Source organism: Anolis sagrei, chromosome 3, assembly GCF_037176765.1.
Source record: "Anolis sagrei isolate rAnoSag1 chromosome 3, rAnoSag1.mat, whole genome shotgun sequence".
Classification (NCBI taxonomy): Eukaryota; Metazoa; Chordata; class Lepidosauria; order Squamata; family Dactyloidae; genus Anolis; species Anolis sagrei.
Window position 1 is genome coordinate 257,980,067 of NC_090023.1, and position 12,822 is coordinate 257,992,888.

At 42.9% G+C, this 12,822-nt stretch overlaps 1 protein-coding gene across 4 annotated transcripts in view; it reads right to left on the reverse strand.

Annotated features, from left to right (window-relative positions):
• Nucleotides 1-12,111, reverse strand: part of PEX5L (peroxisomal biogenesis factor 5 like) — a 204,671-nt gene extending 192,560 nt beyond the window's left edge. For 3 of the 4 annotated variants that reach the window (XM_060767464.2, XM_060767461.2, XM_060767460.2), the window contains exon 1: nucleotides 11,398-12,111. In XM_060767464.2, the coding sequence (XP_060623447.2) occupies nucleotides 11,398-11,418 (21 nt within the window). In that variant the 5' untranslated portion in view covers nucleotides 11,419-12,111. The remainder of the gene's footprint in view (nucleotides 1-11,397) is intronic. The other variant, XM_060767465.2, reaches the window with a different exon arrangement.
• Between the last annotated feature and the right edge of the window lie 711 nt (nucleotides 12,112-12,822).

A 12,822-nucleotide genomic window follows, 5' to 3' on the forward strand; every position in this document is an offset into this window, starting at 1 on the left:
TCCTAGAGCTGCCCTCCCAAAAAAAGCAATTGTGTATATGGCATCCATACTGGGCCATTCTTGTAGCCCAAGATCATGATATACTAGTTCACCACCACTTCCTCTGCAAGAAACTGCATTGCTGAACACTGATATAAAGCTCATACAAAAAGTGAAAACATAAGCTAGTCAAATTTTAGACTTTATTGATTGCATTCACCACAATCATTCCATTCCATAACAAGGCTGTAGTTTTTCTGAAATGCAAAATAGTCCTTTTGAGACTCAATGTGCATCTGCACTGTAGAATTAAAAGAGTTTGAAACCACTTGAACTGTCATGGCTCAATACTATGGAATCATAGGGAGGCATCAGCACTATTTGGCAGAGTAGGCTAAAGACTTTGTAAAACTATAACTCCCAGGATTCTATAAGACTTAGTAGTTAAAATAGTGTGAAACTGCATTCATTATATAGTGTACACATACCCTCAGTCCTAGAGAAGCAGCTTCTCATGAGGAAAAATATTCGTATGCCATTACAGTCTGTTTGAAATGGTTTCTTCCCTGTGAACTCACTATAGCAGTAATGTCAAGCAGTTGTTGAAGTGATTGTATGCAGATGGATTTAGGTAATTAAGCAATTCCTAGTTGTTCATGCCACCTTCAGCTGCTCAAAAAGGAAAGAAAAGGAAGGCATGGATACTGTTTTACAAAAAATATATACAGTATTAACGATAATAGTTTTTAACCTGAATTTTTAACTTTTAAATTGGTGTTATTACAAGGGTTTATTGAATTTGCGCTTTGCTACTCTGCTGCTGAGTATGCATGCCCAGTGTGGAACACATCTCACCACACTAAAACAGTAGATGTGGCTCTTAATGAGACATGCCGCATTATCACGGGGTGTCTGCACCCTACACCACTAGAGAAATGACACTGTTTAGCCGGTATTGCACCACCTGACATCCGCCGGGAAGTAGCAGCCAATAGTGAAAGGACCAAGGCAGTGACATCTCCAGCTCATCCCCTGTTTGGGTATCAGCCAGCATGTCAACAACTTAAATCAAGAAATAGTTTTCTAAGATCTACAGAGGCACTCGCTGGAACACCTCAGCAAGCGAGAGTCCAAAAGTGGCAGGCTCAAACCCAGAACCTCAAGCAATGGCTGATATCAAATGAGAGACTCCCCCCTGGGCACACAGAAGACTGGGTAACTTGGAAGGCGCTGAACAGACTGCGCTCTGGCACCACGAGATGCAGAGCCAACCTCAAGAAATGGGGCCACCAAGTGGAATCCACGACATGCGAGCGTGGAGAGAAGCAAACCACAGACCACCTGCTGCAATGCAACCTGAGCCCTGCCACATGCACAATGGAGGACCTTCTTGCGGCAACACCAAAGGCACTCCAAGTGGCCTGCTACTTGTCAAAGGACATATAATCAACTACCAAGCTTGCAAACTTTGTGTTTTGTTTGTTTGCTTGTTTGTTCAAAAATGCAATACAACTGTTTGGCTTGCTCCTGACATGATAAATCAATTGAATTTTTAAAGCTTTTTTTAGCTGAACTTTATTGGAATCCTCCATGCCAGAAAAAGTGAGATCTAAATGAAAGAATGAAGAAAAGAAAGAAAGAAAGAAAGAAAGAAAAGGAAAGAAGGAAGGAGGAAGGAATGTTAGGGTCAACTCAGGTAAAAGGAAGAAAGGGAAGACTTGTGTGAATAGAAATAACCCCCTGCCTCCTCTCAGACAGTACAAATCACCACGGTTGCCAACTTCACCTGTCTACCTATAGCGCCAGATGTCTTCTAAAAGACACAAGAGTCAAATGGCAAGTGTTTCCTAAAAAAAACACACTGCTCAAAGTAAGAGACTTCCCTGGACCACCTTCTCTTCTTGAGCAACTACTGAGACACAGGCTTTGAAATTTTTAGCAAAATTAACCATCTCTGTTACCAAGACTCATTGTAAGACTAAGCATACCTTGACTTCACACATTTATGCAGCTTGTGAAATGGTTCAGAGAATACAATGCACACAAATCATACATACATTTTAAAAACGTAAATACCTAAAACTAAATGTAACTACAAAGAGGCTGTACTCGTCAGAGAAAATAACTACGATGATTCAAGATGTCTCAATAAATGCGCAAACTGCAAGAAAGGCAACAAAACGAGTGATTTTCCACATGGGAAGAACTAGAGAAAATCTCACAACCAGATGCAAACAAGGATGAGGAAGAGCTGCAGGCAGGTTTTAGATAAATGCAAAAAAAAATTGATGGAGAGTTAGAATATCTCTGAAAATGGAAAAGATATTGGAATAAACCAAGATCTGATTGGAAACCTAGGTAAATAATATATCTCTGCAGTAATCGCAGAGATTCACCCACCTTCATCCAACAGAAACACCAGGTTGAAAGATACATAAAATCCACCTAATTGTCTATCAAAGCTGGTGCTTGTCGATCAATACTGCTCACCATAAACGCCGCTTTGGAAGGTTTTCTTTTACTTTCTGGTTTATTATTAGCGAATGGAGCACAAAAATCAAGCAGTCATAAAGACTTGTGTAACTCACTCCCAGAATCCAAATCAATTTTAGTCTTTCTTCCAGCATAAACGTATCAAGTGGCGCCCCAATGCTTTATTTATCAACATTTAAATCGAAGTGTTCTAAAAGAGAAGCTCCAACACAAGTCACAACCAAAAAAAGGTTGACCATTATGTAAATCCCATTGCAAAAGCTGTTCTTGAAAAGGTTAGTTCTTTGACTACAATGTCCAATCCCCTTTCCAAGCTGGCATGGAAAATTCCATGAGATGTAACTATAAATGTAACTTTTTCCAAGCTGTACAATTTATTTAATTATTTAAGTTTATTTAATTTAAAATATTTTATATCACCATCCATTTTGAGATTTTAAGTTGATCCACAATAATATGTTTGGGTTGCTGTGAGTTTTCTGAACTATATGACCATGTTCCAGAAGCATTCTCTCCTGATGTTTCACCCATATCTATGGCAGGCATCCTCAGAGGTTGTCAGGTCATAACTTCTGAGAATACTTGCCATAGATGTGGGCAAAACGCCAGGAGATAGGGCTTCAGGAACATGGCCATATAGTTCGGAATTGCGAACCTGTGAAATTGTGCCAAAGGGAAGTTGGGTAGAAAACTGATTCCTTTTCAGCACTTCCATCTATTCAATACTCCTTTAATTTAGCACACAAGCACACACAATACTCCACAACTAGTTTAGTCCACAACTGTTTGTTTTAAAAAAAGAGACAAATTATGACAGAGGAAAACCATTCAAAACGAATTACCATAGCTGTTGAGTTGGGAACATATAGTGGATGGATTTTGCACTTTGTTGATTGTATTTTTAAATCAGTTGAACTTTTTATAATTTGTTTCTTTGTATTTTTATATTTGAACCGTTTATTAATTTGGCTCAATCTTCACTAGAAAGGACAATCTAGTCCAGGCATGGGCAAACTTGGGCCCTCCAGGTGTTTTGGACTTTAGCTACCAGAATTCCTAACAGCCAGTAAACTGTTAGGAATTGTGGGAGTTGAAGTCTAAAACACCTGGAGGGTTGAAGTTTACCCCATGCTTGGTATAGATAGTGTTAGTATATTTTTAATTGGTACATCACTCCTCCCAAACTTGTGTATGTTGTTTTATGATGTTATTTATTATATAGCTTTAAAGTTGGCTTTTTAAAAATCTTAACCTCAGAGGCATCTCTTTTCTTGTATGTAGAATGGTCTCAGTAAACAAATCTTTAAAAAAGCAACTGGAAAAGTTCTGCTGTATTCAGAATATACCTTCATTCTCTTTAATGTAGATTTGTTATACATTTATGCAGATTTGAAAGATTTAAGCCAACCTTAAAATCTCTGACACTGAGAACTGAGTAGCCCTGGCCCTTGAGCGCTCCAGCTGGAGGTCAGCTGTGACCAGCAGTGCTACAGAATTCGAGGAGGCACGAGTGGAGGGCGAAAGAGAGAAACGTGCTAGGAGGAATGCGCGTCAAGCCAACCCTGACCGGGACTGCCTTCCACCTGGAAACCAATGCCCTCACTGTGGGAGAAGATGCGGGTCAAGAATAGGGCTTCACAGCCACCCAAGAACCCATAAGGAAACGCATAATGGAAGACCATCTTACTCATCCAATGAGGGATCGCTTAATGCAGGGGTCCTCAAACTAAGGCCCGGGGGCCAGATGCAGCCCTCCAAGGTCATTTACCCGGCCCTTGCTCTGGGTCAACCTAAGTATGAAACTACTTGAAAGCACACAACAACAACAATCCTATCTCATCAGCCAAAAGCAGGGCCACACTTTCCATTGAAATACTAATAAGTATTGTTTTAAAATGTTTTTTTGCACTACAAATAAGATATTTGCAGTGTGCATGATTTTTTCGAATTATAATCCGGCCCGCCAACAGTCTGAGGGAATGTGACCTGGCCCTCTGTTTAAAAAGTTTGTGGACCCCTGGCCTAATGGATTATTGTATAGCATTGAATTTTTGTGATAGCCATTCTGAGTCCCTTCACTGAGGTAGAGAAGAACAAAATACAAAAGTTCCAAATAAATAAATAAAAAGAATACTGGAAAGAAATTTATGAAATATCTCAAGAAATACTGAATATAAAAATACAAATGAAACCAGAAATTTACCTGTTAGGAATAACAGAAAGAAAATTAGACAAGAACAAAGAAAGATTCTTGAACTATCTAACAACAGTTGTGAGAATAATTTATGCAAGGAATTTGGAGACTAAAAGAAATACCATCTACACAACAATGGATGGGAAAAGTCCTAGAAATAAGGAATATGAACACGAATATGAATTCGTGTTAATATGAATTAACACAGTTATTGACAAAATATCAAGGAACATGGAAAAAAGAAACAGATTGGGACCCAGTGATGGAATACTTACTACAAGAAGGAAAAAGAATATTGATCTAGACTAATAGAATGGATGAGATATTGCTTGAAGAGGGAAAGAAACGAAGAGGTGAAGCCCAAATTAACTTACGAAAATCAAAGATTGGAGAGAAAGGGAAGAACAAACTACGATGAAGAAAATGGAAAGCATAAACTCTCCCCCTTTTCTCTCTTTTTATCCTTTTCTCTCTCTCTCCCTATCCTCTTCCCTCTTCACTTTCCCCAATGGAGCACCCCCCCCCCCCCCGTGGCGCAGTGGGCTAAACCCTTGTGCTGGCAGGATTGAAGACCAACAGGTCGCAGGTTCAAATCCGGGGAGAGGTGGATGAGCTCCCTCTATCAGCTCCAGCTCCTCATGTGGGGACATGAGAGAAGCCTCCCAGAAGGTAACACATCAAAACATCTGGGCGTCCCCTGGGCAACGTCCTTGCAGATGACCAATTCTCTCACACCAGAAGCGACTTGCAGTTTCTCAAGTTGCTCCTGACATGACAAAAAAAAAGCTTCCCCCATTTTCCCTTTATATATGCGCAAAATTTCAAGAAAATATTTATTACAAATAATTGGGGTGACATAAAGCTGTTATCATAATCATTTTAAATATCCAAGTAAATATGCTAAATATGACTACTTTCAAATCTGCATAAACATATAACAAATCTACATTAAAGGGAATGAAGGTATATTCTGAATACAGCAGAACTTTTCCAGTTGCTTTGTTTTAGATTTGTTTACTGAGACCATTCTACATACAAAAAAAGATGCCTCTGAGGTTAAGATTTTAAACAGGTGACATTCACCAATGGCTTGATTCCAGATGATAAACAGGTGTTTTTGCAAGTAGATGCTTATGTTTAAAAGGAAAACATCATTATTATTTAACTTCTTGAAATGGATGGGTGTAATAATGCTTGCGACTAAAAATCTTGACTTATGTGTTTTGTTTGCAGAAGGATAAATATGATTCAAGTCCAGATTTTAAAGATAAACAAACAAATGCCTGATTTATAACTTCGGTGAAATGAAATGAAGGCATTTGAATTCCTACAGAAATCAACAGGAATTTATAGGCTGAGTGACTATGCCTCATCCAAAATGCTTAGGACAAGAGGTGTTTTGGATTTTGGAATACAGTAGACTCTCTGTTAACCAGAACTCAAGCAAATGGAACTCTCAAGCAACTGGCAAAAAATCAAAGAATTAATACTACATTCTCAAAGTTGCTATTATAATACAGTATCAAATGTTAAGTACGTTCCACAGATATATAAACCTCACTTGCCTAGTTTCCAAGAGACCTCACTACCTCTGAGGATGCCTGCCATAGATGTGGGCGAAATATCAGGAGAGAATGCTTCTGGAACATGGCCATACAGCCTGGAAAACACAGCAACCCAGTGATTCTGGCCATGAGAGACTTCAACAACACATTAAGTTGTTTGTATTGTCAAAGGCTGAGGGGGGAAAGGAAGGTGCCCGAGGCTGTTAGGAATTGTGGGAGTTGGAGTCCAAAACACCTGGAGGGCCAAAGCTTGCCCATGCCTGATCTACCCTTTATATCCTGAAGATAATTTTATAAACAATTTTAATAATTTGCAGCATCAAAGTATCAGAAAGCAAAGGTGCCACTATCTCAGCCACCCAAATGGGCAATTTTGAAATATGCTGGAATTCTGAATAAGAGATGGAACAGTACCAGGATGTTTAAATAACCTCAACTATAGTGAAATGCTCAACCTTATCTGTTTATAACCAGGTTGTATTCAAAAACTTCAGTGGGACTTGCTCTGCGTAAACAGAAATGGAACGTCAGACTTGAGACTATGAATTTAGCCTTAACTGGCTTGAAAAGCAGATTAATCATAATTGGGATTGACCCTTCAAATTGTAACAGGATGGGAATGGCTAGGACTGCATAAATCTAAAGCAAGTAAACAGTAGGTTGTGGTAAGTTTTCTGGACTGTAGGACCATGTTCCAGAAGCATTCTCTGATGTTTCAACTGCATCTATGGCAGGAATCCTCAGAGATTGTGAGGTCTGTTGGAAACTAGGAAAATTGAAAACACAGAGAAGCCATTGAAATACACAAGCATGTACAATTTCAACAAAAAGGAGGAAACCATAAAAATGAACAAAATCTGGCTACCAGTATAAAATTGCAACAGCACAACAACAGAGAGGAAGCAGGCAGGGACATCTAATTACCTCTCAACAAAAGTTTGCTCCAGGCACAGTCAGCCAATTGTATGCTAATCAAGGTGGTCAGTTGAAACATTCACACCTAGCTCCAGCAGACAAGAGTCCTTTGTCTCACCCTGGTCTTTCCACAGATATATAAACCCTTTTTCTAGTTCCAACAGACCTCACTACCTCTGAGGATGCTTGCCATAGATGCAGACGAAACATCAGGAGAGAATGCCTCTAGACCATGGCCATACAGCCCGAAAAAACCTACAACAACCTAGGAAAATTGGGTTTACATATCTGTGGAATATCCAGGGTGGGAGAAAGAACTCTTGTCTGTTTGAGGTAGGTGTGAATGTTTCAATTGGCCACCTTGATTAGCATTTAATGGCCTAGAAGTTTCAAGGTCTGGCTTCTTACTACATGGGGGAATTGTTTGATGGGAGGTGATTAGTTGGCCCTGCTTGTTTCTTGTCTGGAATTTCCCTGTTTTTGAGTGTTGTTCTTTATTTACTGTTATGATTTATTTACTGTTATGATTTACTGATACTAGTGGCCAGATTTTGTTCATTTTCATGGTTTCTTCCTTTCTGTTGAAATTGTCCACATGCTTGTGGATTTCAATCTCTTCACCTTCCAACAAAGGATTCCCTCAGAGAGTAAGAAGCCAGACCTTGAAACTGCTAGGCCACTAAATGCTAATCAAGGTGGCCAATTGAAACATTCACAACTACCCCAAATAGAGAAAGAGTTCTTTCTTTTATATTTCACAGATATATAAACCTCACTTATTTAGTTTCCAAACAGACCCCTGAATCTCTGAGGTTGCCTGCCATAAATGTGGGCAAAACATCAGGAGAGAATGCTTCTGGAACATGGCCATACAGCCTGGAAACTTACAACAACCTAGTGATTCTACCCACGAAAGCCTTTGAAATCCAAGTAAACAGTGATTGCATTGCATGTTTCAAATGAGACTAAAACACATATTTAAAACAAAGTGCATTTTAGATTAATGCTCACAATGCCAGACCATTTACTCGCTGGCTTTATTGTTTATCATAACAATGTTTTGCTTTTCTCCCTGCAGGCCTCCTCTCCCTTTTAGATGCTGATAAACTGCAAATGTTTATTTATTCCAGAGCCAATACAATGGTCCATGCAGAGTCCTCGCTGCCCCCCTTTCAGAGGAGCTGAGTCAGGAGGCTCATTTAACTTTCATGTGTCATGTTACCCATCCTCTCCTGTGTGGTTGACATTGACTTGCGTCAAAAGGCAGATAGATCAACATGCACAGCCTTGAAATCAGCCCCGAAAGCCCGGTGCTGCTTTTCTCCTTGCTGTTCACACTATTACATTTCACATTATTACAATGGCTAGGTGTTTGCTCTCTGGGGAGGGGGAGGCGAAGGGAAGGCAGGTAAGATATCCGACTGGGCTGCACCTGTGAGAAGAGGCTGGGAAGCCATCGCTGCCAAAGGTGAGTGCCATTCCTTCCCCATCACAACACCTTCTTTCTTGAAAGGAGAAGGACCACGTGAAGAGGAAAGGGGAGGGAAGGAGGGAGTCAAGGTTAAAGCCGGCATCTTTCCTATTGGACCGAGGAGGAGGAGGAGGAGGAGAGAGAGAGGCAGCCTCTGCTTTCACAGGGCGATGCTTGGATTGACAGCAACCCCAGAAAGCATGAGTCTATCTATCTAGAAATCCCGAAGCCATGCACCCAAAATCCCAACCTTCACAAAACCCTGGTGATAGCAATGGATACAGGGAAGGGGGATCTTGCTTTGGTTAGAGGCGAGATTGGTTGTCGCTGGTTGCAATGTGGGGAAAGGAAGGGGGAAGGGGATGAAAAAGGAGCCCAAATGTAGGAACCCAAAGGCACATCTACACTAGAGAATGAATACCACACACTGTAAGTGCCATGGGGGTCATAAGGGCTGTGGTCTAACTAAGCCTTCCCTGCAAAAGAGTGCTGGTGCCTCAGCAAACTACAGCTCCCAGGATCTCATACCAATGAGTCATTGCAGATAAAGTGGAGTCAAGCTGCATTCATTCAGGCATGGGCAAACTTTGGCCCTCCAGCTGTTTTGGACTCCAACTCTTAAGCGGCTGAGGGGGAAAAGGAAAGGACCTGAGGCTGTTAGGAATTGTGGGAGTTGGAGTCCAAAACATCTGAAGGGCCAAAGTTTGCCCACGTCTGCTGTAGATGCATCCAATAAGGCACTCAGGATTGGAGGGAGCCCAAAGGGGTGCCTGATTTGAACCTGCCTGAAGAATGAATATAATTTGATGCTATTTTCATTGCTACAGCGTCATGGGAGCTGTTGTTGTACAAGGGCTGAGCCTTCTCTGGCGCCCCAGCAAACTACAAATCCCATAATATTGCCTCGGTGAACCATGGCAGTTAAAGTGATGTCAAGCCGCATTGATTCCACTGAAGAGCGCAGTGCAATAATATAATTGGAATATGTGCAATGACTATGGAACGGCCTTAGACTACGATTTCTGGATGCGTGATTTTAATACTGAATGTGATTTTTAAAGGTTTAATAGGTATTAATATACTGATGAAGGCTTTCATGACCAGAAACACTGGGTTGTCGTGAATTTTCCAGGCTGTATGGCCATGTTCCTGAAGCATTCTTTCCTGATGTTTTGCCTGCATCTATGGGCAAGCATCCTCAGAGGTTGTGAGGTCTTTTGGAAAACTAGGAAAATGGGATTTATATATCTATGGAATGTCCAGAGGGGAGAAAGAACTCTCCCAGGGTAGGAGAAAGAACTTCCAACAAAGGATTGCCCCAGGCAGTAAGAAGTCAGACCTTGAAACTGCTAGGCCATTAAATGCTAATCAGTGAGGCCAATTGAAACATTCACACCTACCTCCAACAGACAAGAGTTCTCTCTCCCACCCTGGACATTCCATAGATATAAGGTAAAGGTTTTTCCCTGACATTAAGTCCAGCCTTGACTGATTCTGGGTGGTGGTGCTCATCTCCATTTCTGAGCTGAAGAGTCGGCGCTGTCTGAAGACACCTCCAAGGTCATATGGCAGGCATGACTACATGGATTGCTGTTACCTTCCCGCCGGAGCAGTACCTATCGATCTACTCACATTTGCATGTTTTCGAACTGCTAGGTTGGCTGAAGCTGGGCCTAACAGCGGGAGCTCACACCACTCCTCAGATTCGAACCTACAACCTTTCGGTCGGCAAGTTCAGCAGCTCAGTGCTTTAACCCACTGTGCCACAGGGTTTCCTAGTTTCCAACAGACCTCATAACCTCTGAGGATGCCTGCCATAGATACAGCTGAAACATCAGGAGAGAATGCTTCTGGAACATGGCCATACAGCCAAGAAAACTCACAACAACCCAGTAATAAGTATTAATTTTTAATTGAAACTTAATGTTTGTATGCGTTTAAGGTATGGGTTCTCAAACTAAGGCCCAAGGGCCAGATATGGCCCTCCAAGGTCATTTACTAAGTCTGAAATGATTTGAAAGCACACAACAATGACAACAACAATCCTATCTTATCAGCCAAAAGCAGGCCCACACTTCCCATTGAAATACTGATAAGTTTAAATTTGTTTAAATTGTTCTTCATTTTAATTATTGTACTGTTTTAAGTATTTTTTTACACTACAAATAAGATATGTGCAGTGTGCACAGGAATTCATTCATGTTTTTTTTTTCAAACAGTTTGAGGGACTGTGACCTGGCCCTCTGTTCAAAAAGTTTGCGGACCCCTAGTTTAAGGCATGGTATCATTGCCATACGTAAGCCGTCCCCCTTGGGTTAGAGAAAGACGGGGTATAAACAGGGTAAATAAACAAATAATTCGTCAGTGTGGATTTGCCCAAGGACGTGGGGGCTGGAGCTCTTTTCCAGGGATCTCCATTCTTCCAGGGAGGGGGAAACATCCTCTAATTGTTTGCCCTTCAGTTGACATACAGGCAGAGAGAGGCTCTGGAAGACTGGGAAACCTGAGGAACTGGGGTTTGGCCCAAAGGTCACCCCGAACCGCCTTCCTTGGCCAGGTGTCCTTTTGCCTCACCAAGCCAGGCTTTTGCCCCGAATCACCTGTTGCGTGGAGACAGGCCAAGTGGCAGGACGTCCCGCCTCCTCTCCGCCCAGTCCCTCGCCACCCCCGACCCCAAGGCACTCCCCAGGCGCCTCCTGGCTCCTTTGCTCTCAATATCACTGTTGTTGTGTTTCTTTGTGCAAAGCCCCCCCCCCCCTCCTGCCACCGCCGCCGCTCACCTGCATGTGTCCCTGGTACATTCTTGCTTCGCCGGCTTCTGCGCTTCCCCCGAGGCCGACAGGTTGTGGGGCAGGAGAAAAAGAGGAGGAGGAGGAGGAGGAGAAGGAAGGGGGAAAGCAAAGAAGGGCCCTTCCTTGACTTGGCAAAGGCAAGAGAAGAGAAATAATAACAATAAAAAGATGAAAAATCTTAGTTGCGACTTGGTGCGGGCAAGGTTGCAGCGTCTGTTGCTCTGGGATGACCTCCCTCCTCTTCCTCCTCCTCCTCTTCCTCCTCTTCTCCCCTCGGTCAGGGATTTCTTGCAGGTTGGAGTGTGCAAAAAATAAAAATAAATTCAAAATAAAGGGGAGGAGGGCAAGCGCCTCCGGAAAGGTGCCCCGAGAGAGGCAAAGAGCTCAAGGAGGGGAGGCGTGCTGGGGTTATTTTCCAGCTTCTCTTTCTCTCTCTCTCTCTCTCTCTCTCTCAAAGCCCAAGGTGGATGGACTGAGTGCCGGAGCCCAACTCCGCCTGGCTGCCTTTATAATAACTCTGCCGCTCTTTTTTTCCGGCGAACTCTTCGGGGCTGCCGGCTTGGCGCCTTCATTTCGCTGGCTCTCCCCGCCGACCCCTCCTCCTCCGCCACCAGCTGCTCCTCCTCCTCTCCTCCTCCTCTCCCTCCCTCCCTCCTTGCCTTTCTTTGGTTGCTTCTGGAGCTGGACACAGCCTGCCTCTTTCCCTCCCTCTTTCCCTCCTTCCTCCTGCAAAGAAGAGGAGGCCAGAGCGCGCGCCATCCGGGGATCGTTCGAAAGGCCGGCGCGCGCTCGCTCGCTCGCTCCCCGCCTGACTGCTGCAGAAGCCTTCAAGGAGCCCCGGGCATTAGCCACAAGGCAAGCTGGCCCTGCTCTCTCTCTCTCTCTCTCATACACCACATATGCCACAAGGCACGTTGACCCCCCTCCCTTGGTCTCTCTCTCTCTCTCTTTTGCAAACATTGGCCACAAGGCAAGCTGACTTCTCTCTGTGTGTGTGCCTCTTTCACATACTCATCAAGGGCGCATCAAGGCTGCAGTTTGACACTACTTGATGGAACAACAGACTGGTTCAAGATTGGGAAAGGAGTATGGCAGGGCTGTAGACTCCTACTCAATCTGACCTACAAGAAGCACTGCCTGAATATCAAGCAAAAAGTGGGCTCTAGAAATAAGATTGAAAGTCATAACTTGGTTGCGGAGAGACTATCAGTCATTTGATCGCTCTACCTGCCTCCTAGTTACACCAGAGGACAATTTATGGCTTGGCGAGCTGTTGGCACTATGATCCTGCCTAAAGAAATGGGGCATTACCATCAGAAGGGTTGTTGTGGACCCTCATATTCGCCTCCTTGTTGACACAGTGGTACCTTCTTGTTCTGTTCCATCAGGTCCCTGTGATAAATCCACAGTTAG